At 55.9% G+C, this 24,946-nt stretch overlaps 1 protein-coding gene, 1 long non-coding RNA gene and 1 other non-coding gene across 5 annotated transcripts; 1 reads left to right on the top strand and 2 right to left on the bottom strand.

Annotated features, from left to right (window-relative positions):
* Positions 1-436: 436 nt before the first annotated feature.
* LOC123631487 lies at positions 437-24,776 on the bottom strand. Of its 3 annotated transcripts, none has more exons than XR_006733171.1 (4): positions 24,553-24,776; positions 21,665-24,324; positions 20,925-21,119; positions 437-698 (listed from the first exon to the last, which is right to left on the bottom strand). It is a non-coding gene; the product is annotated as an uncharacterized LOC123631487 (long non-coding RNA). The 3 variants fall into 3 exon arrangements; XR_006733170.1 differs by lacking the exon at positions 437-698 and adding an exon at positions 12,589-15,598; XR_006733169.1 differs by lacking the exon at positions 437-698 and having other exon boundaries at positions 19,546-21,119.
* Positions 9,946-15,400, top strand: RAB26 (RAB26, member RAS oncogene family). The gene is made up of 9 exons (XM_045541175.1): positions 9,946-10,178; positions 11,217-11,327; positions 13,365-13,406; positions 13,488-13,554; positions 13,687-13,739; positions 14,010-14,075; positions 14,184-14,240; positions 14,348-14,424; positions 14,522-15,400. Exons 1-9 carry the CDS (start codon positions 9,984-9,986, stop codon positions 14,622-14,624), a joined length of 771 nt encoding a protein of 256 aa, XP_045397131.1. The 5' UTR covers positions 9,946-9,983; the 3' UTR covers positions 14,625-15,400.
* LOC123633750 lies at positions 24,430-24,512 on the bottom strand. Its single transcript, XR_006733757.1, has one exon. It is a non-coding gene; the product is annotated as a small nucleolar RNA SNORD60 (small nucleolar RNA).
* Positions 24,777-24,946: the final 170 nt, after the last annotated feature.

Consider the following 24,946-nt stretch of genomic DNA (forward strand, 5'->3'; position numbering starts at 1 on the left):
GCGCAGAGTTGGCCGGCGCGGTGGGCGGGGTATTTTAAAGCCCCGCCCCTGCGAGCTGGGGGGGCGGTGGGCGGGGCGTCCGGGGCTCCACCCTCCTCCCCGCGGCGCCGGCGCGGCCGTGCGTTCCTCCTCCTGCCCCGGCCCGAGACGGTGTCCGCCCGCCGTCCCCGCCTGCGCCGCCGTCCTGCCTCCGCGCGCGTTCCCAGGCGGGAGCGGCTTCCTACTGCGCCCGCCCGCCTCAGTTCCCCAGCCGCAGTCTCCCAGGCCCGCGTGCGGCAGGGCGGGGGAAAGGAGTGGCGCGCGCAGCTCGGGGGAGGTTTGGCGTGGGGGCTCCCGGAGACAGGAGGGCGGAAACCCACGTCGCGCACTGCCCGTCCACTCCCTTAGTGCCTTGTTCCAGTGAGTCCTCACGGCTCTACCAGAGGGTGCTGTCATTATTCCCTTTATTAAATGAGGTCACTGAGGCACAGAGAGGTTAAGAAATGTGCCGGGTCGCCCAGCAGCTAAGCTGTAGAGCTGGGATTGTACTCCACACTCGAGCTTTAATGGCAGTTGAGTGACCGACGTCGGTTCCAGAACTCCGGATGAGGGAAGATGCACCCACAGACGCAGGGGTGCAAGATGAGCAGGGCAGATGAATCAAGTCCAAATGCTGGAAGGTGGCTGTGGGGTAAAACGCAATTGTCGAGAAAGGATTTCTGAAATAGAAAAGACGTGTGCGTAAAGAAGCAAATTAATGATCTGGAAATGAAATTTTAAACTACTTCCAAAACTACATGGTGAGAGAGAGAAAATGAAATGTATTTGGTCCAGGGAAGGAGACGCTGGAGAAATGTTTCTTGATAAAATATAAACTCAATGGTTTTTCTTAACAGTTAATGGTACTATTAGTGTAAAAGAAATGCAAAAGCTAGAAGAGGGGGAAAGAAGTAAGAACACCAATCTGGCCGGGTGCGGAGGCTCATGCCTGTAATCCTACCACTCCGGGAGGCCGAGGCGAGAGGATAGCTTTGAGACCAGGCTGAGCAAGAGTGACAACACAACACCCCCCGTCACTACTATAAATAGAAAGAAATTAGCCAAACAACTAAAAATAGAAAAAATTAGCTGGGTATGGTGGCGCATGCCTATAGTCCCCGCTACTCAGGAGGCTGAGGCAGGAGGATCGCTTGAGCCCAAGAGTTTGAGGTTGCTGTGAGCTAGGCTGACGCCACGGCACTCTAGCCAGGGCAACAGAGTGAGACTCTGTCTCAAAAAAAAAAAAAAAAAAAGACACCTGATCAGTTCAGGAAAGGATTAAAAGAAGAACAGTGGATCAGTGTGTTCATCAAAACACATGAAATATGATGATAGGAACACAGCCAAGCACATGGGTGATCACAATAATGTAAACGAGTTAAATTCTCATGTTAAAGCACAAGGATTCTCACTGACAAAAAATGTTAAATCCAGGTAAATGCTGCTTACAAGGGCACAGCTAAAACAAGCAAGCCAAAAAGGCTGAGAATAAGGAAAATCCAAACACAAAGAAGGTAAGAGTGGCCATATTAATGACAGAAAAATAGAACCCAAGGCAAAAGGTGTTAAGTGGGAAAAGAGTCCGTGTTTCTTACACGAATAACAGGTACAATCTGTGGAGAACGTACTATGAACCATTTGTGTTCTCAAAAATAAAATGTCAACCCACAAAGCTAAACTGGGTGAAATACACAAACACTTTGAAAAACAAAGTCATTGTGGGAGACTTAATTACCTTCCTCTGAATTATACCGATCAAATAGACGATTTTTTTTAAGTCAGTGAAGATGGAGTTTGAACCGCACGGGCAACAAGCCTTATTTACGCAGCGGAGTATTTTGGAAGCGCAGATACTGGCAAGGTCAAAGCAAAAGCCTGGGCAACACCACCCCCTAGAGGTTCCCCTGGGTCCTTTCACTTGTTCTCTGCACCAGACCTTGAGTATGGTCCAGAGGCTCCCCCAACCCCAACCTACCCCAGGAACCCCTGCCTGAGGGGACAGCCCTGAAGAACTGTCTGCAGAGGATCCTGGCTGAACACCCTGACAACCCAGATGATTGAAAGGTAAATGTGGAAGTGATCGATACGTTCCTTATCATGATTGATAGACACCCACGATGGTTTCATGGGTGTATACATATGTCGAAATTGTGGTGCATGCCTGCACTTCCAGCTACTCCGGAGGCTAAAGCAGAAGGATCACTTGAGCCCAGGAGTTCAAGGTTACAGTGAGCTGTGATTGAGCACACCACTGCACCCCAGCCTGGGAAACGGAGCAAGACCCCATCTCTTAAAAAAAAAAAAAATCCAAAAAATAAAAACAAAAATCCCAGCAAGAACTAAAGACTGCAACAAAGAAACAAAAATATGAAAAGATCAGTGAAAAGAAGATGTCCATTCTTACTGAAACTTTACATAAGAGGTTTCCTGCAGAATTTGCCATGTACTTAAACTACTGCTGTGGGCTGTGCTTCAAGGAAGCCCCAGATTACGTCTATGCGAGGCAGCTATTCCACACACTTTTCAGAAACCCTAACCAGCAATATGACTGCGAGTTTGACGGACGATGTCAAAACAGAAAGCCCCCTGCAGCAAGCCTTCTCCAGCAGGCAGGGGCAGCGGGCCCAGCCCCTGCACATACTGAGGAACAGAAGCAGAGCAGGTGAGAGGAGCAGCATTTGCTTCTCCCCAGATCTAGAAATTTCAGTTCATGTGTACACTAGCCAGTGGTGTGGACAGTCATTGCTTGCAGCCACTGCTCCCAGCCTAAAACCTTTTATTTTTAGAGTGCTTTGAGACCTCATTTCAGAAGACAGGTATGACCAGTCTTCAGCCACAGTTGTGATGGTTATAAATGCTCATAATTGTGCATTCTTAGAGTTTTTCCATTCCTGGGGTTTGCAAGTTGTTCACTTAAAACATTTGTAAAATGGGCCAGGTGTGGTGGCTCACACCTGTAATCCCAGTACTTTGGGAGGCCAAGGCGGGAGGATGGCTTGAGGTCAGATGTTCAGGACCAGCCTGAGCAACATAATGAGACCTCATCTCTGTAAAAAAAAAAAAAAAAAAAAAAAAAAATTAGAGAAAAAAAAAACCATATTTGTCACAAATTTAGTTACCATCTTACAATTGCTTAGATAAATGTAATCCATCACTGTAAACATCTGTATGATCTGGGATTTTTTTATTTTGAAATAGGAACCTTTTTTTACAAGTTCATTAAAAACTAAAAATTGGAAAAAAAACTTATCAAATTGTGCACTTTAAATATGATCGGTTATTGCATACCAATTAGATTTCAGTAAAAGCTGTTTTTTAAAAACCAAACCATATATAATGACAAAAAGCATGTGAGTGGTAGCCAGGGGCTGGAGGGGAGGGAAGGGACTTACCAAAAAGGTACATGAGGGTATTTTGGGGTGATAAAAATGTTTTATACCATTTTGATGGTTAAATAACTATATATTTGTCAAAACTCACCAAATTACATAATTAAAATTGGTATATGTTGGCCAGGAATGGTAGCTTACATCTGTAATCTTAATACTTTGGGAGGCAGAGACAGAAGGATCACTTGAGCCCAGGAGTTCAAGGCCAGCCTGGACAACATAGCAAGACCTCATCTCTAAAAAAAAAAAAGGTAAATGTTATTGTATGTAAATTATGCCTCAATAAAGCTGATTTTTAAAAATATAACCATGTGGAAATGGAAATACACAGTCTTGGAAAAAAATCAAAATTAAAATCAGATTATATAGAAATGAATAATAATGAGTATACATCACAGCAATTCTGTGGGTTGCAGATAAAGTTATACATGGAGAGAAACTGATAACATCACTTGTTTTTATTAGTAAGCATGAAGAATCAAACCAATATATAAACTAAGCATTCATTTCCACGTTACATTTTATTTTATTTTTTGAGACAGAGTCTCACTCTGTTGCCCAGGCTAGAGTGCCGTGGCGTCAGCCTAGTTCACAGCAACCTCAAACTCCTGGGCTCAAGCGATCCTACTGCCTCAGCCTCCCGAGTAGCTGGGACTACAGGCATGCACCACCGTGCCCAGCTAATTTTTTCTATGTATTTTTTAGTTGTGCAGCTAATTTCTTTCTATTTTTAGTAGAGACAGGGTCTCGCTCTTGCTCAGGCTGGTCTCGAACTCGAACTCCTGAGCTCAAACAATCCGCCCGCCTTGGCCTCCCAGAGTGCTAGGATTACAGGCTTGAGCCACCACACCTGGCCTCAAGTGTATTTTATGTGTAAATCTCCAATGCATTTATTAGCATAATTTTGAGACCTAAACAAACTAGACAAAGCACAGAAAAAAGAAATCCCTACGGTAGTGAATTTTATGTCTGTCTCAGTCACAAAACCCTTGCTTACAATAAAATCACAAAACGGAAAACCTGAGTGATGTCGCGTCGGCTGAGTGACGGGCCCCGAGGATATCCAGGTCCTGATCCTCAAAACCTGGCCATGCTCCACCTGGCAAGTACGTGCAGATGGGATGAAATTAGGGATCTTGAGGTGGGGGGTTATTCTGGATTATTCAGCTGGGCCCTGAATGTAATCAGAAGTATCCCTACAGAAGGAAGGCAGCAGGAGATTTGGGGACAGCGGCTGCAGTGACGCGGCCACGAGCCAAGGAGGGCTGGCAGCTAGCAGGAGCTCGCAGAGGTGAGGGACAGAGTCTCCCTTGGCGGCTCCAGAAGGAACCAGCCCTGCCGACACCTTGACTTTGGCCCCGTAAGGCTCATTCTGCACCTCTGGCTCCTCACCGTGTGATAATAAATTTGGGTTGTTTTATACCAGTGGTGCCCAAACTTTTTGGCACCAGGGACCAGTTTCATGGAAGACAATTTTTCCACGGACCGGAGACGGGGCGGTTTCGGGATGATTCGAGCGCGTTACATTTACTTTACACTTCACTTCTATTATTATTCCATTGCGATACGTAATGAGATCGGTGTGCGACTCGCCGTGGCGCAGAATCTCAGGACAGGAGGCAGAGCTCAGCGGTGATGCAGCAACAGGGGCGGCTGCAAGGGTCCTACCCGCCAGGGGCCAGTGCCTGTCTGCGGCCCAGGCCTCGGGGACCACGGCGTTATACCGCTGTTCGTGGTAATTTGTTCCAGCCACAATAGCCACGCAGCCACCGTTACCGCACCTGACAGCGGTTACCACTGAAGGGTGGTGGGCTCTGCGTGAGAAGGGCAATGTTTGTTCTCACCTTTATCCTTCGTGGTGTTGACATGCCACAAAAATCATGTTATTGTTATAATTAACGAAAAAGAAACAATGCGAGACAAGCACTTAACCCAGGCCTGGGGCAAAGATTGTTTGGGGGCCTTAGTCATTGTCACCTTTCCACAGGGGTCTGTTGCATTACTTTGCGTTGATGCCGGCACCTGCCGTGAAGCCACACGCATGTCACTCCAGGGCTGTCTGGAGAGCCTGGAGCCACAAGCCCGGGCTCTGCCCCCTCCCGTGGCCACGGCGGCCCGCTCAGGGACTGGAGCCGGCGCTGCTGTGAGCAGACCCCTGGGCCCGTGGAGGAGGACCCTGCTGTGACGAGCAGTAAGAGCCGGACATGACCCCTGCATTAGCTCATCTTCCTCGCAGCGGAGCACCTCTCAGTTGCTGTGGTCACACCTGCGAGGGAACAGCTCTCTGCTTTGGCCCCACACAAAGGGTCCCCCTTCAGCCAAGGAGGGACACCCACCTGTCACTACTCAGGGACACAAAGGTGAGCGGGGTGCAGGGGAGTGTCCTCTCAGGGGCAGGACACTCGTCACTCATGTGGCCCCTGCACACCTGGGCATCGGGGGAAACACACCTCTGACGTCACCCACTTTTTTGGGTGACTCAGTTCTTCTCTCTCCGGTGGAAGTCACACTCATTGCTGCTGCGGTTCCTCTGGTGTCTCCATGGCAACGTTCACGCAGATTTCACAGAACATAAGGTGTTTGAGCTGGAAGGGACCTCGGAGATCAGCTCCTCCCACCCCCTTGTCTCATGCAAGGGAGGGGGCCCAGAGAGGGGATGCTACTTGCCCAGGGTCACACAGCAAGCCAGGGACCCTGCTGGCTCTCTGCCCTTCTGGCACCATCCCCACCCTGAGAGCACAGCCAGCTGAGTTCTGTAGGACTGACTTCTGCAGAGGTGCTCCAGGGGCGCAAGCTTTGGGGGCTTTGCATTCCCCCACTTGCTAAAGGACCCTTGAAGTCCAGCCTCGCTCTCTCCTGCTCAGCCACACAGCTCTCCCTATGTGCCGGCTGGGAGCGGGAGCGGGAGCAGGCGAGGGGGGACCTGTCCTCAGAGAGCTCACAGGCTGGCAGAGGCAGCACAGCCCCCCGGAAACCACTGGAGAGCACGCAGGGAGCAAGAAACAAGGGCAGGAGGAGCCAGGGAAGGCTCCAGGAAGGGCCTGGAAGGTTGAGGAGGATGCCCTCCTGCCTGTGTCCCCTCTGCAGCACGCAAAGGCCAGCCTGAGGGCCGAGCTCTGTGGGTGAGCAGAGTGTGGGGGTGAAGCTGGAGGGTTTGGAACATGGGAGCCCAGAGTGAGACCATCCTGGGCCATGGGCCCCCTGGGTCATCATGGCTGGGAACACAAGCCACATGTCACTCCAGAGCAAGGTCAGACACCCAGCAGGACAAGTCAGGAGGCACACTGCAGGAGCTGGAGGCCACAGCACGAGCTCATGTAGACTCCAGACCCTGCCTCAGGGACCTGCCCTGGCCTCTTCTCCTGTCCAGGCCTGTGGGTCCCGAGCCTCCGGACATCCCCAGACCCAGCCAGGGACACCCTCCGGGCCTCTCCCACCATACTGGCTCCCTTCCTTGCCCTTGTTGGCAGCCTGTTCTAGTTATTTATTGCTACGTAACAAACACCCCCCAGATGCTTATGAATCTGAAACTTGGAAGGGCTCCGTGGGGACAGCTCATTCTGCTCTGCACGGCACCAGCTGGGGCCGGGACATCTACCACCGAGATGGCTTCTTTACTGTCAGGGTTGGCAAATCAGCGTCTCTCCACGTGGGTTTCCCCACAGTGCTGCTTGGGCTTCCTCCCAGCATGGGAGAAAAGACTATTCCAGGGCACAGGAAGGTCTGGGTCCAGAAATGGATACAAAGTCACTTCTGCCATAGCTATTGCCCAGATTCAAGGACAGGGCACAGAGACCCTCCCCCTCACTGGGAGGAATAGCGAAGACTTTAATCCACGTTTAATGCACCACGACAGCCACTGTCTCTGTCCCGTGGACTCTCACTCTTCCTTCCTTGCCTCCAGGGCTGCAGATGTTGTCCCTCCGGGAAGACCTCTCTGTCCCTATAACCTCTGCCCTGGGTTACTGCAATCCCTCCCCCACGGACTCATCCCCCTGCCCACAGGCTCCACCATTCGTCTCGGCCTGCCACACCCCAGTATTCCTGTAGCAGCGTGTCCTTTGCTCAGAAACCAGGCATGACTCTCTGCTTCCTGCTGAACGATGTCCAAGCTCCCAGGCATAACATTGCGATTTCCTTACGATCTGGCCCCTCCTGCCTTACCATTTCCTCCAAGCACCCAGACCACACTCGGCCTGTTCAGTTTCGAGTGCCCACCCCCTGGCACTTTGGCCTGTGCACATTCACTCCCTCCACCCTGTGAGTTTCCCGGTCTCGTCTTCTGTCAGACTCCAGCGCAACCTTCAAAGCCCAGTGCGAATCCTCCCTCCTCCACAAAGCCTTGCTCTCACTGCTTGATCGCTCCAGCCTTGCTCCCATTGCAGACTGACGCACACTCTGCCTTAGATCCTTGTTAGCAACAACGTGTCCTCCTGAAGTGAGGCCCGTGTTTCTAACTCGTGTTTCTTTCACCAATGTAATAACTGTTGACTGAGGCTCAAGGCCAGGTGCTAGGGACACAGCAGTGACCAAGACAAGCTGCTTCCTGTGCCCAGAGAGTTTACATTCCAGAAGGTGAAGCAGATGGCAGACAGAGGAACCAAGAGACATAATGATCCAGATTAGGAGGCCTCGGGAAGCCAAGGGAGTGGGGGCCATGATGCAGGCACCCAGGGCCCCCCCCCACCGTGTTTTCAAGAGGAACCAGAGACCTGGGTTTTTATGTAAACTCTCCCAATTTTAAAGGTTACAAGGGCAAGCCCGTCTCCTCCATTGCTCAAAGCTCCCCTCCCTGCCAGGCCTCCCGCTTTCTCTGGTCACGCATCAGCACTCCTGCCCCGCCCCAAAGCACCCAGCTCCTCCTGGTTTCCATGGCCTGGGTGTGCCCTGGGCAGCAACTGGCAGGAGGTGTGGGGAGTCCACTGCCCAGGACCCTGGAGCCAGTGGGTGGTGGCTGCTGATGCCCTAGCTGAGACCAGGGGCCCAGTGTCCTGAAGTTGGCCTTGCGGGGGTGCACACCTGGAGCCCAATCCCCTGCCCCAGACCCACTGCGCACACATCTGGGGACTGGCCTGGAAGAGGTGGGGGGCGAGCAAAGGAAAGGCAGCCTGGGGGCTCTGAAGGGGCTTTCCCAGTTTTGTCCCCCAGCTCTGAGAGGTCCCTGAGGAAGCTCCAGGGGAGCTCGGGACCAACTCTGCCATGGGACAGTTTCCGTTCTGGGAGCTAGAGTTCCCAGGGGCAAATCCTGGCTCTGCTCCTTCCTAGCCCGGTGACCTTGGACAGCTCCCCTCACCTTTCTGGGCCTCAGTGTCCCTACCTGTACACTGGGAACCACAGCAGCAGCCATCCCACAGGGTAGGGTTGACAATGACAAGTGTCTGGCATGCAGGGCAGCTCTCCGTGGCCTGTTCTGTGTGGGCAGCTGCCGGGCCCTCTCGAGTGAGCGCCCGCTGGGCGCGTCCCGCCATCTGTGTTTTCTCAGGCCTCTGAGCCCCAGGGCCAGCTCATTATTTGGGCTCTGGGCCCTGGCAGCTGGGAGGACTTAGGCTTCTGAAGGGCCCAGGGTCCTGGTGGCAGCTGTCACGTCTTGGGGGACAGCCAGGCCATCCCTCTGGCTCCCAGAGGAGCACCAGGAAGCACCCCACCCCAGGGGACCGCCCCCTGCACCCCCTGCCCCCCAGCTCTGGCCACCTCAGGCTCATTCTCAAACCGAGCGCTCCAGTCAGCCCCCGCGGGGAGGGTGGGTCACGGCCTGGAGATGAGTGTGCCAGGGACCAGCTCAGGCTTTGGAGAATCAGCGCTGGCCACCTTGGGGCCAGAACCTGGAATGCGCAGGCTTAGCGGCCAGCTACAGCCCAGGGGAGGGGCCTCCCACCTTGCAGACCCCTGGGGGCAGAGGCCCACCGGAGGCGACCCTCAGACGGTGTGCCGCTGGCTGTGGCACCTGCTACCTTTTCCCCTTGGATCCCAAGGCTTCCGCGTAGGCGCAGAAGCTGCGGGCAGAGTGCTCTGTGCCCTCTGTCCTGCCTCTGGTGACCAGCTGTCCCGGAGCCCGGAGCGCCCGAGTGCTGGGGCTTCCTGGACCCTCCCGCCCTGGAGGGGACCGAGCAGGGAGCAGCAGCAGGCCCAGGGGCAGGCCTCTCTGAGCGAGCAGGGACAGCTGCAGGCTGCCAACCCCTGCGGGCCCTGTGTCCCAGCGCCCTCATGTCAGGACAGCTCCCGCGTCCCAGGCCCGGCGGCGGTCCGGGGGGCGCTGGGCTGGAGCAGGGCGGGCAGAGGGGCCACAAGACCCCGGGGCGCTTCTCCGCCAGGCCCGCGGACCCACGTGCGGTGCGTGCCCCCCGCGGCCAGGGAGGGTCGCTGGGCCTGGGCGGGGCGCGAGCGGCGCATTTGCATGGCCCCGCCCCGCGGCGGTGGCGGTGGCGGTGGCGGCGGCGGGAGGCGGGGCGCCGGGCTGGGGATGTCGCCGCGGCCGCCAGGGAGAGGGTTCGGGTCTGGGTCGCGCTCGGCTGCGCGGGAAGCGGGACGGCCCGGGGCGCGGCGGCCGCGGCGGCAGCGCACTGAGCGCCACCCGCCATGTCCAGGAAGAAGACCCCCAGGAGCAAGGGGGCCGGTGCGCCCGCCGCCTCCGCGCTGCCCGCCGCCAACGGGCCCCGGCCGGCGCGCCCCAGGACTGCGCGCCCCGGCCCCGACGCGCCGCCCAACGGGCCCTTGCAGCCCAGCCGGCCCTCCCTTGGCGGCGGCGGCGACTTCTACGACGTCGCCTTCAAGGTGAGCCGGGCACCCCCCAGGCGAGAGCAGCAGGTGGCGCCGGGTCCGAGCCAAGAGAGGAGGGGTTCCGGGAGGGGGTGCAGGGCCCGCGGACCCTCGGCGCGGAGCCGGTCCGGGCGGCACCCCGCAGCTAGAAGTGCTGGCGCGGGCATCGCACGCGCACACACAGCTGCCAAGCCCAGGTTTGGGGGGATTCAACAGCTGGCAGGGCCTGTCCCCTACCCCCAGCTGGCAGGGCCACACAAGAGGTCCCGCAGACATCAGTGCCTGGCAGCGCCCCCTCCCTGCGCCCTAATGCCCTAGCCCGGACCTGCGCCCCAGTCCCATTCCCATATGCCGCCTTCGCTCACCCCCACGGTCTGTGGCTCTTCCCTTTTATTGGAGGGGGGAAGAGGCTAGGAAGGGGTTTGCCAGTTGGGTGGGCAGCGCTTGGAGCCTCCCCAGACCGAGGCAGAGGTGCGCGAATGGGGGTTCAGTAGGACCATCTTTGAGTTTGGGCTCATTTGGCAGCAGGTCGGGGGAGGGGAGGCCTGCCTGCTGTCCCTGCCCACAGACTCAGCCCAGGCCCCTCCTCAGGTCAAGATCTGACCCTGGTTTGGCAAATTCCTCCCAAGCCTTGCTGGGATTTGTGTCCCTGCTGGGATTTGGAGAAGCCCCCTGGCACAGAGGCCATCAGAAGTCTTAGAAGGTCCCCAGCTGCCACCCCCATCAGCTCTGCTCCCCATTGGTCCCCAGATGCTCCCCTCCCAGATCAAGCGTGGTGTCCGTGGCAGGGAGGGTAGGCAGAGTCCTGGGCGGAGGCAGCCGACCTCACCCCCCAGCAATGGAGATGGACCACTGCTCGGAAGAGAGGGGACCAAGCCTTCCAGAGGCATAAGCTGGGCATCCAGGCCAGTGGGGACTGTGGCTGCCATCTCCCCCAGGCCCTGCTGACCTTGCAGGCCTGGGATACTGCCCTCCAGTCCTGCCCCTGAGCCACAGTCCCTCTCTGGCCAGGCCAGCTCAGCCTGACACCTCTGACTGTCCTGCCTGCCCCAGGTCATGCTGGTTGGGGACTCGGGCGTGGGGAAGACCTGCCTGCTTGTGCGCTTCAAGGATGGTGCTTTCCTGGCGGGGACCTTCATCTCCACTGTGGGCATCGACTTCCGGGTGAGAGTGCAGGCTGATGTCGCGAGCCTTGGCCAGGCCCAACCAGGCCCTGGGCCCCACGTCAACTCACTGCATCCCCCCAGTACTGCTGGGAAGCTGGTGGTACCGATGGGCTCGTAGCTGGGCCACTCAGATCCCGGGGCGAGGGCAGTTGAGGTGGGAAACCTTAGCCCCCAAGCTGAGTGGCTGCACCTGACCAGCAGAGATAGTTCCCGTGTCGGTGGCTGGCTCTACCTAGGGGACTGTGTCCTGTGCTGGTGCCCCCAGGGTGGTGACACTGGTAACTCAACACCCATGTCCACTCAGGAGGCCAGTACTGTGGCCCTGCTGTACAGGGGAGGTCCTGAGGCTGTCGGAGGTGCCAGGTGGCCTGCCCATGTCCTACAAAACAGGTGGCTCTGGTGCTGGAGCAGATACACCATCCAGGACCTGGGGAGGAGGGCTTCCAGGGCTTGCTTGGGGGAGAGGTCCCTGCCCTCGGGTGAGGAGATGCCCCCCATCCTAAGCAGGGGCCTGCGGGGCTCTGGCACCAGGGCCCCCCACCTCTGCCCACCCGTCTGAATGCCACGTGCTGAGGTGCTGGTGTGTTCTCAGCAAATCTTGGATTTGCATTTTCTCACCCTTTAATTAGACCCAGTTAGCAGGCGGCTGGGAGGGAGGCCCATTCCAGGGACAGGAAGGGGGGGGAATCCCTCCAGTCTGGGGAGCCATTCTCTATCCTGTTGTGAGGGTCCAGCCTCCCTCAAGTCCTCTAGGATGAGTCAGAGTTGAGGTGCCAGAAGGGGTCAGGGTGGGCCAGAGGGTGGTGGTCCTTTGTTTTGGTGCCCCCTTTCCCACCTCCCTCTTAGCTCTTGGGCAGGAGGTGAGGCCGTGTGGTTTGCACCCTGCTCAGGGTGCCAGGGAAGGCGAGATGTCGTCTCCAGCCGCCTCCCCAGCCCGGCAGATGGCTGTGCCTGGTTCCCCGGAGACCCAGAAGCACTCTGACAGCAGGAGCTTGCAGAGAGGGAGGTGGGGTGCCCTCCAGCCACCCAGGGTCTCAGGCTGTGGTTTGAAGCCCCCACCCCCACCCCAGCAGATGGGACTGGGGTTGGGCCACTTCCTGTCTCCCATGAGTCCTCAGCCAAGAGGGCCCGGCTGGGGAATACTGCCAGCAAGCACGCACGAACAAGCAGACCCACCGGGCACAGGCCCAGCCCTTGCGGAGCTGACATCCTAGTGGGGAGAGTCTGTTAAATTAGAACATACACTTTTAGCCAGATGGTTCTCAATGCTTTGCATATAATAGTTCATTAAGTTACTGGAGCAGCCAATGTGATTGGCACCCTGGTCATCCCCATTTGCAGATGGGGAAACTGAGGCAGTGTTAGCAAAAGGCCTGGGGTCATACTATGGGTGACTTCAAATCTGTGCGGGTGGCTCCAAGCAGGAGCAGCACATATAGAGCAAGCGAGGACGTGGGGGTGGGCAGAGGCTGCACTCGGCGCAGGGGAGGGGCGTGCTGGGGTTGGAAAGTGGGCACCGGGGAGCCGGCTGGGGCGGGGACGAGGAGGGCAGCCAGGGCTGGGCTGGGCTGGGAGACAGGGGAAGGGGCTGGGCTCCAGAGGTCCTGGGGCACAGGGAGGAGAAGGAGAGCCTCCAGGTGGGCAGAGGAACATGCTGGCCCAGAACTGGAGATAACTGGCCATGGTCCATCACCAGGGTGGCCATCTGAGAGGGAGGGGCCCTGGGCACCCTCTGTGCATGGGGCCACCAGGAGGGCTGGGTGGCCCAAAGAGCACTTGGGTTTTAGGCGGTGTGTGACCTTCAGGCAGGACGGAAGGTGGTCAGAACAGAAGCAGGTGGTGTGGGGGGGTGGGCAAGCAATAGCTCAAGAATGACTTTGGGGACTTAGCCAGGGGCAGGGCCCCCGACCCTCAGACTCCTATCAACGGACCTGAGCTCAGAGCTGGCTCCACACCACTCTCCCCGCCCCACCCTTGGGAGCCGGGCCAGAGGCTGGCGCTAGGCCCTCGCTGGAGCTGGCTGGTTCTGTTTCAGAACAAAGTTCTGGACGTGGATGGCGTGAAGGTGAAGCTGCAGGTGAGGTGTCTGGGAGGGCAAGCTGGGGGCAGGGGACATCAGGGAGAGGCTGGGCGGCCTGACAGGTGCCTGTTGCTGCAGATCTGGGACACAGCTGGCCAGGAGCGGTTCCGCAGCGTCACGCACGCCTACTATCGGGACGCTCATGGTGAGCCCGCGGATGCATGGCCTGACCCCCAGGGAGTTGGGACGGTGGTCTGTGGGTGCCCTGCTTGGAGGGGGTATCTGAGCACGAGGGGGTGGGCAACAGGGGATGTCCTCACTGCCCCTCTGCTCCCAGCACTGCTGCTGCTCTATGATGTCACCAGCAAGGCCTCCTTTGACAACATCCAGGTCAGTGGCCTCCTTCCTGGTAGGGCCTGACCCACCCCCAACCTCCTCCAGGCACAGGGCGTGAGGGTCCCTTCTGGGATGGAGGTGGCTCAGGTTGAGTATGGGCCAAGGTGGTCCCGGGTGACAATCCAACTTTTTGAAGTGTCTCCTTGGGTAAGGTGTCGGTAAGGGGGGTGCCTCTGCCTGACACACGGGGGGCCCTTCTGGAGACAGGCAGAGGCTGTGGGGCACGGGCAGGGCGTGCAGGGGCACCAGCCTCTCCCCCTACAGGCCTGGCTGACCGAGATCCAGGAGTATGCCCAGCACAACGTGGTGCTCATGCTGCTGGGGAACAAGGTGGGAGGCCTGCCCTGTCCTCCCCACCCCAGCCCCACCGAGCAAAGGTGGGGGGGCAGGTGGCAAGCCACGGGCCGGCTATCATCAAGACCTCTGTGCCCGGGCCAGGTGGACTCTGCCCACGAGCATGTGGTGAAGAGGGAAGACGGGGAGAAGTTGGCCAAGGTGAGTCAGGGGAGGGTGGGTGGCGAGGAGGGTGCCCCTGAGGCTGTGGAGCCCGGGATGTCCCCACCACGCCAGGCCATCACCCGGCTGGCAGCGGCTGCTTGCAGGAGTATGGGCTGCCGTTCATGGAGACCAGTGCCAAGACAGGCCTCAACGTGGACTTGGCCTTCACGGGCATAGCAAAGTAAGTCCCAGGAGTCACCAGAAAGGCCAAGCCCAGGGTCGGAACCCTCTCGTTGGGGTACAGGAGCCCACGCTGTTTTGTCACCCTTGCTCCGTAGGGAGTTGAAGCAGCGCTCCATGAAGGCTCCCGGAGAGCCCCACTTCCGGCTGCATGATTACGTGAAGAGGGAGGGCCGAGGGGACTCCTGCTGCCGCCTCTGAACCTGGCTGAGCTCAGTCCCAGCCTCAGAAGGCTGGACAGGTCTACAGGCCTTCTGACCTTGTCACCCAGTGGCCAATCCCATGGCATCCATTTCTAGGACCCCAGGCCAAACCTTGCCCCTTCTCCTCCCAGCAGCAGTCTGTCTCCAGGCTTCCGAGGGGCAGTGTGGCTCCACAGCCTCCCTCCACTGGCGTGGCCTTAATGGCTTGCCCTCAAGGCCGTCACGTTAAAAAGGTCTTCTGCATGGGAGGGGGCGTGGCACCAAGTGCAGACCTGGCCACGGCACTCTGCTGCTCCCTCCTGGGCACACCCAGCGATGTGGCTGGGCCCCGGGCTGGCGCCACGTGTTCAAAGCCTAACCCCTCAGAAAAGCCATGTCTTCACCTGCGCTCAGCAGCTCAGGCAGAGGAAGGACTTTGGCCCACGCCTGGGACAGAGGCCTTCACCGCTGATCACGTTGTGCATTTGTGTGCCCTGGGAGCCACTTGCTCCCAGCCCACCCAATAGGAGGCTCCGGTTCACCAAACATCAACAGGGTCTTCTCATGTGACCTTGGAAGACACGTGTAGCTTTGTGATACTGGGAACAGCATGTGAGAAATCACTGAAATGTCAGGAAAGTAGGACTGCCAACCCCGCCTGCCGACCGGGGCTCCAGCTCTGCAGGCCACGGCAGCAGGCCCAGCCGCCCCAGGTCTGCGATCGCCACGCACGCCCACCTTGCGCTGCAGCTGTCGAGCTGGGCTTTCCGTTGCAAGCCTGTTTCCAGTCCTTGTGAATAAAGGTGTGTTTTCTGAAGCATCTGTCTCATCCGTTGAAGGGAATGCCATTCCCCTGTCATCCGTGGCAGCTTCAAACCCCGGCGGTCCATGGGGGGCACACGGGACCCTCGGTGGTTAGTGTCCACTTCCCTCCACAAATCCCACACCAGGGAAAGCAGCATTCAAAGGTCCGTTACTGAAGAGCTCGAGACACTGTGGAGCAAAGGCATAAAAATGATCTTTTGGCTTCGTAAGCAGCCATGGAGGGCACAGTCCCTGGGAACTTGCGTTTTCACACCTCTGTCCTTTTTCCGTGACTGCTCCAGACAGGCGCCAGCCCTCTGCCGCGCCAGAATGCAAAAATGATAGAGCAGTAAAAGAACCAACTTGTGGAGTCTGTCTCGGTGTTCCCTGGTCCCCAGGGCCAAAGAATGGGTACCATCACCACGTCGATGCCGGGTCAGTCACATCCGCACACAAGCAACTCACACAAGCAGCTTTACAAAGTGAAAGTACGTTCCAGAGAGGAGCAGGTCTGCTCCGTGCAGAGACCCTGAACGTAACGCAGTTTCTCCTTTTTACGTTGCTTCCCCAATTTTATGCTAAGCTGGGAGTGGGACATTCATTTTCTGAGAAAGGGTGGAGAGTTCTAGGAATTGCTACCTTCCCACTTTTTGTCCTTGTATGGCTGGCTCCAGAACTGTCGTGGTGGCAGGTGAAAGGGGACAGATCTCACACACAGGCTACGTGGCAGCAACAGGGCTGGTTTATTCACTCAGGTGTGAGTGGGCTGAATCCGAAAAGTCAGCCCAGAAAGGGGTTTTGTGAGGGTTTTTACCAGCGGGGGAGAGCCGACCCCTCCCACCTGCCGCGTTCAGTTCTTTGTTTCTGGGTAGAACGCCAAGCTCTTGATCCGTATCGCCGCTGTGGCCAGGCCAGGTGGTGGCTGCTGTAAAGTTCCTGATCCACATCCCCGCTGTGGTCTAGCCGGATACGTGCGGGGGCGTCCGGGTTGGGTGGGTGACTTTCCGCCACGTGCCGTTAATGTAGCAATCACGGCGGGAGTGGCCGGGCTCAGTACCCGCTGCTCTGCCTATCATTCCTGCCTTTTATTTTTATTACTTTATGGCATGGCGCGGGGTTTCTCCAAGACTGTGTGTTGGGGCAGCGTGGGCGCCAGAGAGGCGGGCGCTGGGGAGACGGGGTCCGCTGGCACAGGAAGAGGAGACGGCCAGGGAGGAGAAAGCACTGAGCATAAGCTTTATCAGTGATGATGGTGAGGACAGTTTTGTGAATCAAGCGCATGACGAGTTGTACAAGGAGGGGAGCAACGGCTACTCGATCCAAAGTATTATTAGCGGGATGAGAAGGGGCCATAACCAGGTTTCCAGTTGAGACCACAGGGAGGACATCCAATTGGAGCATAATTATCTCAAGCTTTCACGGAGTTTTGCACTTTGTCTAGATTATTTTGGATGTGTCCTGTGTTATTGATACAGTAGCAACACTCTTCCCCTAGGAAGGTACAAGTCCCCCCACTGGTCAGTCAGGAGACCAAGGACTCGACCTGGTTGGTGAGAGCTGTCAGGGCCTCTGGGGTGTGCTGTGATGTTTGCTGCTGAAGGTACAACGCGGCGTCCCCACAAGGCCAGAGGCTGCCAGGAGAGGGAGCCCCGTACTGGCAATGACCCCCACGGCTCGTTTTTGGCGCAGGAGAGGAAGAAACAGGGGGGTTGGCAAGGAATATCAGGGTGCAGCGCCGTTTCCCCAGGAGTGGCGACTGAGGTGTTGCATGAAGTCAATGTGGGTGGCGAGAGCCCGGCAGTTATGTCACTGCTGTGTAGGGGTAGCTGGCTGCTGAGTTTGACTTTAACAGAAAGTCTTGGGTTGCCACATTGTGCCGGCGGGAATACGATGGATCTTCATCATTGGGGGGGGGGTTCAGGGAGCAGATCACACGAAGGGGGCTAAGGTGAAGCCTGAGGCTGACCTTGGTTGGGTGGTCTACGAACTCCAGGAAGGAGCACAGTGAGGAGGATTTTGAGAGATAAGGGAGAAATGAGAGGGTGGTGGGGTGGACTTGGCAAAAGGCCGCTGTAGCCATAGGGGGTGTCCCACCTAGGAGGTTGTATTTTGTAGGTTAAAAGGGGGTTTTGCGGTTTTATATGGAGAGCTACAGGTGAGGATGGGAGGTGGAGGGGGACCTCTTGGTCAGATCGGTTTTATAATGATGGCATGGCTGCACACGGGGGATGATAAATTGCCTGAAAAAGGTCCAGAATGGGTTGAGTAACTTTCAAAGCAAATTAGCGCAGGGCCGGAGAGTTGGGCCGCGTGACAATGCCAGGCGAGCTCTCGACGCCAGCTCTGGCTGACGGGGACAGATTGTCTTTAATCTGTTGAGCAGTTTTTGTGGGGAGGGGCATGCAGGGTAAGATTCATTTAGGGCTGTGTGAGGGAGGAAGGTGAAGTTTAAGGTCATCCAGAATTGGAAGGGGAGAGGTGTGGCCTGGAGGGTCTTGTAGCCATCTGTGCACAAGTAGCAGGTGGACAAATTAAGGAGATGGGCCGTGGACTGAAGAGCGGCTGCTGAAGCAGTCTGGGGTTTGGCAGCAGAGAGCGGGCACAGACAGAGGTTAGAGAGGAGGCAGCGTGAGCACAGGAACCAGTGAAAGGAAAGAACGAGACTTCCTCTGAGCAACAGTCCTGCAAGTTCCCCGCCAGCACAGGCCCCTGATCCAGTCAAGGCCATCGATGTCTAGTGCTTGGGCTCAAACCACATTAGATTCCGGCAAATGTCAATCAGGAAGGCTTGGAATCTTGGCGACAGGAAAGGAGAGCTCATGAAGGTTATTCTAGGGTTTTTGAGTTTTAGGGAGGTTGGGGAGAGAGAGTACTTGTGATTTCCACCCGGGATGGTTGGGCTGAGGCTTGGCCGGGCCAGAGATTCAGCTGAGATCGGTGGACCCAGCGGTCCGGTTTTCCCAGGTGGGCTGCAGTGGGAGCGTTGAAAAGGACCCGAAAGGGGCTGTCCCACCTCAGCCTGAGAGGACGCGGAGTGAGGTCTTTTACTAGAACTAGTTTTCCGGCCAGGTCGCCCTTCACGTCGGGATGATGGGATGAGATTGGCAGCTCTTCGGAATGTGACATCCCGAGTGATCTGACTGATAAAGGTAGGCCCATTGTCTGACTGGATTGAGGACGGAGTCCAAAACGGGGGACAACATCCTGGAGAAGGGTGCTGATGCTGTCTACTGCCTTCCCAGTGCTGGTGGGGAATGCTTCAACCCACCTGGTTAGAGTGTCTGTCCTGACTCGGAGATATTTAAGTTTGTGGATGGGGGCATATGAGTGAAGTCGATTTGCCAGTCCTGGCCGGGTGAAAAACCACAGGCTCTGCCGGGTGTGGTGGCTCACGCCTGTAATCCTAGCACTCTGGGAGGCCAAGGTGGGAGGATCGTTTGAGCTCAGGAGTTCGAGACCAGCCTGAGCAAGAGCGAGACCCTGTCTCTACTAAAAATAGAAAGAAATTATATGGACAACTAAAAATTTACAGAAAAAAATTGGCCGGGCATAGTGGCGCACGCCTGTAGTCCCAGCTACTCGGGAGGCTGAGGCAGGAGGATCGCTTGAGCCCAGGAGTTTGAGGTTGCTGTGAACTAGGCTGACACCATGGCACTCTAGCCCAGGCAACAGAGTGAGACTGTCTCAAAACAAACAAACAAACAAACAAAACCACCACGGGCTTGGTGGGTAGGAAAAGGCGGAGGGCAAAGAGCTCCCGGGGCAGAGGAGGACTGACAGATCAGGCACTGGGAAGTGATTGTTAAGTGTGTTTTCCAGGCTGGGAAAGAAATGAGAGGTTGCAGTAGGCAGCTAAGAGATTTGTAACCAATGTGAAAGGAGTCATGGAGGTTTGACAGGATGGTGTTTGCTTATGAAGCAGGAAGTATGAGGCAGCCGTGGTTGAGAAACCAGCTGTCACGGGCGGGGAGGTGTTGGTATTTTTTATTTTCAGAGCTGGAATAGGATGGGGGAGACAGGCAGGGAGAGGAAATGGCCCTGAAGCATCCGGGCAGCCGGGGGTGCTGTGAGACCAGCAAACTGGTTGCCCGGCTTACAGGATCTGAGGATTTCTGGTGTCCTTTGCAATGTGCGGATTCCTGCTTCTTTAGGAAGAGTGGCAGCGTGAAGGAGTTTGGGGATGTAAGGGCCATTGATAATAGGACTTCCCCGTGTGGTACGGAAACCACGTTCAGCCCAGACAGCGGCATGGCGGTGAGGATGTGATAAGCATATTTAGCATCAGCCTATGTGCTGATTCTCTTGCCACGGGCTAAGGTTAGGGCATGGGTTAAGGAGATGAGTTCAGCTTGTTGTGAGTGGTGGTGGGTGACAGAGCGGCAGCTTCGATGACAGAGTTTTGAGACAACAGCGTAGCTGGCTTGGGAAGGGGATAGGTGGGTTCCTTTAAAGGAGCTACCATGCATAGGACCAGGTGAGTCAGGGAGTGAAGAGGGAAAACAGAAACACGAGGAAAGGGTGACAGAGCGAGCTAGAAAGTTCAGAGCCATCGTGTGTATCAGGGAATCGTGAGGGTTGGGAGACACATTGCTGGGTTGAAATCAGGGCCAGGCTTCAGGGTTAAGACGGGGGTTTCACAAAACAGAGCAAAGAGTTGTAGGAGTCCAGGGGCAGTAAGGAAGGAGGAGAGAAAAGAGGAAGTTATTAAGTTCAGAGGACTACAGGAGGAGTACATGGTTAGGGGGCATGGAGAGTAATTTTAAAGGCTTCTAGTATCAGGGTAGCAGATGCTGCTGCAGCCCGCAGGCAAGCTGGCCATCCCTGGACGGTAAGATCTAGCTGATCTGAGAGGAAGGCACGGAGCGAGGACCCCGGGCGGGTCCTGAGTAAAGACACCCAGGGCACACCGCCGTCTTTCAGAATAAAAGGGCTGAGAGGGGTCAGGCAGGGTTAAAGAGGGTGCTGCGTAGGTGTTGGAAGGATTGTAGGGAAAGGAGTTTGGGTCAATGGGTTTGCAGAGATTTCCTTTTGTTAATTTATATAAAGGCCTGAAGAGCAGTGAAAAACCAGGTATCCAAAGTCTGAAACAGTTGACTAGTCCAAGGAACGAGGGGAGATCCTGTTTTGTGGAGGGAGGGGGCAGGCATTGCATTTCCTGGAGTTTTGCCAAAGGGAGCAATTTTTGGTTTCCTTGGAGGATGACGCCTAGATAGGAAACTGTGGGCTGGGATATTTGTGCTTTGGAAGGAGAAACTGTAGCCTTTAGAGAAAAGATGTTGGAGGAGCAAGACAGTGTCTGCCTGTGAAAGAGAGGGAGGGACTGCGCGAGAGATCGTCAGGGTACCGGAAGAGTGCTGACGAGCAGGGCTTGTCCGAGGTCAGATCTGAAGACAGTGCTTGGCTAAAATAACAAGGGCTCTCTCTGAAACCCCAGGGAAGCACCGTGCAGGAAGTGGCTGGGAAAAAGTGGTGGTGGGGTCAGTCCACGTAAAAGCAAAGAGAGGCTGGGACTCACGGTGTAGAGGGATGGAGAAAAATGCATCCTTGACATCGAGGACTGTGTAGTGAGCGGTTTCGGGTGGGATGGTCGAGAGAACAGCGTAAGGGCAGGAACCACTGATGAATGGGCTGTACTACAGAGATGATGAGATGGAGGTCCTGGGCAAGTCTGCACAATCCGTTTGGCTTCCTGACAGGCAGGACAGGAGTGCTGTAAGAAGATGAAATGGGTCAGAGGAGGCCGTGGCAGAGAAGTTTGGTTATGGTGGGTTTTAGGCCCAATAGAGAGGGGAGGGGATTGGACATTGACGTTGAGCAGGGTATAGGTGATTAGGTTTTAAGCAGATTTTCATGGGAAGATGGTGTGCAGCAGAGGATTGGAAACCTCCCATATCTGGAGGTTAACAGCAGGGACATCTGGCACTGGGGCCGTGGGACCAGGAATGGAAGGTGAAGTTAGAAAGGCGGGCAGGGGTGGGGAGACAGCTGGGGTGTAAAGCGTAGTGGACGGTTTTGTTAAAATATCCCTCCGTAATGATGAACAGGGCACACGGCGATAACCAGAAATGTGGGTGAAAAGGAGTGAGGACCCAGGTGACACCAAAGGACCGGGGTTTGGAGGGGTTGAGAAAGTCGGCCATCAATGCCCACATGGTAATTTTAGATCTAGTTAGAGGCTTATCATAAGAAGGCAGGGGAGTGCGTGGCCCTGTATCAATTAAAAATGGAACGGACTTACCCTCCACTGTCACTTACCCGGGGCTCAGCATCCGAGATGGTCCACAGGCCTGCTGGGCTTCGTGGCACCATCAGTCTTCAGGCGCCAGTCTGCGGAAATCCGGACACAGCTGCTGCGGGCCCTTAAGTTCAGCCTCGATGTGGGCTGCCTCTGTGTGACTCGGGCGTCCAGGGCAGTCAGACTTCCAGTGAGGGCCTCCCCAGGCTGGGCACGGCCAGGGCGGAGCTCCGGGCTGGGGACACTTCCTAGCGCAGTGGCCACTTTGGCCACATTTGAAACATGGGCCTGGCAGACTCTGGAATCCTGGACGAGGCTTAATAGTCTTTTTGGCACCCCTGGTTTTGGGTTGTCTGATGGCGAAGGGAAGCATTTGGAGTCCAGTTAATCTGTTTACAGGCCACTTCCTCCCTGTTGTTAAAAGACCTTAAAGGCCACCTCTGTAAGATCCCACTGTGGGGTCTGGGGGCCAAGGTCTAGCTTTTGGGGTTTCTTTTTAATGTCAGGAGCAGACTGGGAAATGAAATGCATTCTGAGAATTAGTTGGCCACCGGGACCCTCCGGGTCCACAGAGAATTTCTGCACGGCCAGAACTAATCGCTCCCAGAATTGGGCAGGATTCTCATCTCGGGTTTGGGTTGTTTCTCTTAATTTGTTATAACTGATGGCTTTATGTGCCACCGCCTTTTTTAGTCCTTCTATCAGAAAGGCAATGGTGATCTCGGCGCCTGAGATCTGGGGAACTGTGCTGACACTCCCAATGGGGGTCCTCCTGGAACAGCAGGGCATGGGGTGGGGGGGCCTCAGGGAGGGCAAGATCGTCAGCGTGTGACTGGGCATTAGCCCACACTCAGTCACGTTCATCAGAACTGAGAGGAGAGGATGATGGAAAGATCATGCCACGTGAGATCATGATTGGCAAAGGTCTTGAAATTCTTGAATAAATTTAGTGGAATCTGCCGAGAGAACAACTAAGCGCCGAACCTGGGAGAGGTCCGTGAGAGAAAAGGGAACGTGGACGCAAACGATTCCTTCTGCCCCAGCAACCCTGTGAAGGGGGAGTTGATGACTAGGACCAAATCAGGCACCTGAGTGTGAGGAGTGAGTCGGTGCAGGGGGATGAGGAGGTTGAGGAGCGTGTGGAGGGGGCTACGTGATCTGAGGGTTGAGCAGGTCTGGGTCTGATTGAGGGAGGACAGGCAGAAGAAAGGAAGATCGGAGAAGGGTGGCAGTGAGAGAGGGAGGGCAGTGAGTGGACAGCAAAGAAAGCCTGGACATCGGAACCTTGGATCAGGATCACTTGCCTGAATGTTGGCAAAAGTTATCAAGATCTTGGAGAATAGAGGCCAAAGGTCCCAATTTCGGCCCACTGTGACACATTATCTAATTTATGTTAAGACCAGGCTATGTTACAAAAGACGAGATGTTTGGGCTTAAGGTCAGGATAAAGTCGGAGGGGCTTCAGAGTGGAGAGAACACAGGCCAGAGAACAAGAAAAGGGGACAGAGAGCAGTAAATTTCCGATTATTGGGGGAAGGAAAAAGATGAGAAGAAAAGAAGGACCACACACAGCGCAGCCCTGAGGAAACACAGGCGGCATCCCCACCTGTGATCCTGGGCTGAAAAACCGCTGTTAGGCGTGGGGACGCGGCCCCGCCACTGGTCAAACAGAAAGGGGAAGACCGTCTTCCCTTGAGGAAGCCATGAAAAACACCGGAGTCTGAGACACACGGTAAAAGGGGTGGCCCAGTGAGGAAAGGAAAAGAGGAAGTGAAAGGAATTGACCTTAACGCAAAGCCGAGACCAGATTCCGAGGAGGTGAGATGCTGCCGCACCGGCTGATGGGTCTGAGGCAGATGTCGGTGAGAAGCGTCCTTGAAGGGTCAGGACAGGAGCTGACCTTCCGGAGAAGGGGCTGCCATCCCAGGTTTTGGCACCAAATGAAAGAGGAATGACCCAAAGGACAGATCTCACACACAGGCTACGTGGCAGCAACAGGGCTGGTTTATTCACTCAAGTGCGACTGGGCTGAATCCGAAGAGAGTCAGCCCAGAAAGCGGTTTTGTGAGGATTTTTATAAGCGGGGGAGAGCTGACCCCCCTCCCACCTTCCCTGTTCAGTTCTCTGTTATTTCTGGGTAGAACACCAAACTCTTGACCCATAGTTGTTGTGGCCAGGCCAGGTGGTGGCTGACGTAAAGTTCCTGATCCACATCACCGCTGTGGTTTAGCCAGATATGTTCCCGGTTGGGCAGGTGACTTTCCGCCACGTGCAGTTAATGTAGGGCAATCATGGCGGGAGTGGCCGGGCTCAGTAACTACTGCTCTGCCTATCACCAGGAACTGTGATTTTTACTATGCTAATGAGACAAAGTTTACTTTTTATCATAAATTCCTGGCATCTGTGCATGTCCCCTGTCGGGAAAGGTCCCTATCCTCAAGTTCCTGCTGTTATGGTTTCTCTCCTATTTTACTGGTTCTGACCCCTTGGCCCCTCCCATTGTCGCCTCCCCTGCCGCCTGGATGCCCCTAGTCCTACCTAACAAACTCACCACCGCTGCTTTATTTCTAAGCAGTTCAGACAGACACAGCGCTTGCCTTACCACCAGGCCCTCCTGCCTGCTGGGCCTCTGGATTGAGGTTGATTTAGATTCAAGATCTGCTGCCGGCTCACGACGGCCCTGAAAGTCAAACAGCACCGAAATGTAGACAGAAGCCTTCTCTTCCCCATTTCAGGTAAGACCCGTTTTCACTCCCAGACCCTCCCCATCAAAGGTGCGCACCACAAGCCTCAGTCTTGCAAAATAATCAGACTGCACGTGCAGTTTTCATACGAGGTGTCAGAAATTAAAGCAATTCATCACAGGCTCGGAGCTACAGCGGGGAAACCAGGCCTGGCCCAGTCTTACCTGCAGGGCGCTGAAGGTCTGAAACTCGGGAAGAGACGTTGGAACTCTCAGGGCCAAGGCGAGCTCAGCCCAGGGCTCTTGTCCAGCAGCCTTGCAGGGTACGGGCTTCCCTCGAAACCCCTCTGGGAGTCCCGCTGCTCCTTGAAGTGTGGAAAACGAGGACAAAAACTGACAGCACACGCCCGCGACCTGAATCTCGAAAGAACGAGCGCGCGCGAGTCTCAAGCCTTTATAGAAAGAATCTCACCCCTGTGATTGGGCAATCCTGGCGGAAGTGCCCGCCTTCCCTTGCCGCGGATACGCTCCGCTCTCTACAGCGTTGTTTCCACCAATCGTGCTGTGGCATTTCTTTTGGGAGGCGGTCTCTCAGACGGCGACCCGAAGCTCCTCCCTT

The sequence above is a fragment of the Lemur catta genome, chromosome 2 (genome assembly GCF_020740605.2).
Source record: "Lemur catta isolate mLemCat1 chromosome 2, mLemCat1.pri, whole genome shotgun sequence".
NCBI classification, from domain to species: Eukaryota; Metazoa; Chordata; class Mammalia; order Primates; family Lemuridae; genus Lemur; species Lemur catta.

What these genes read in the sequence shown, in the direction of transcription:
- RAB26 (XM_045541175.1), top strand. Translation starts at nt 9,984, where the DNA reads ATGTCCAGGAAGAAGACCCCCAGGAGCAAGGGGGCCGGTGCGCCCGCC. An exon ending in TCTACGACGTCGCCTTCAAG is followed by an intron (nt 10,179 to 11,216) that starts GTGAGCCGGGCA and finishes TGCCTGCCCCAG; the next exon opens with GTCATGCTGGTTGGGGACTC. An exon ending in CCTCCTTTGACAACATCCAG is followed by an intron (nt 13,740 to 14,009) that starts GTCAGTGGCCTC and finishes CTCCCCCTACAG; the next exon opens with GCCTGGCTGACCGAGATCCA.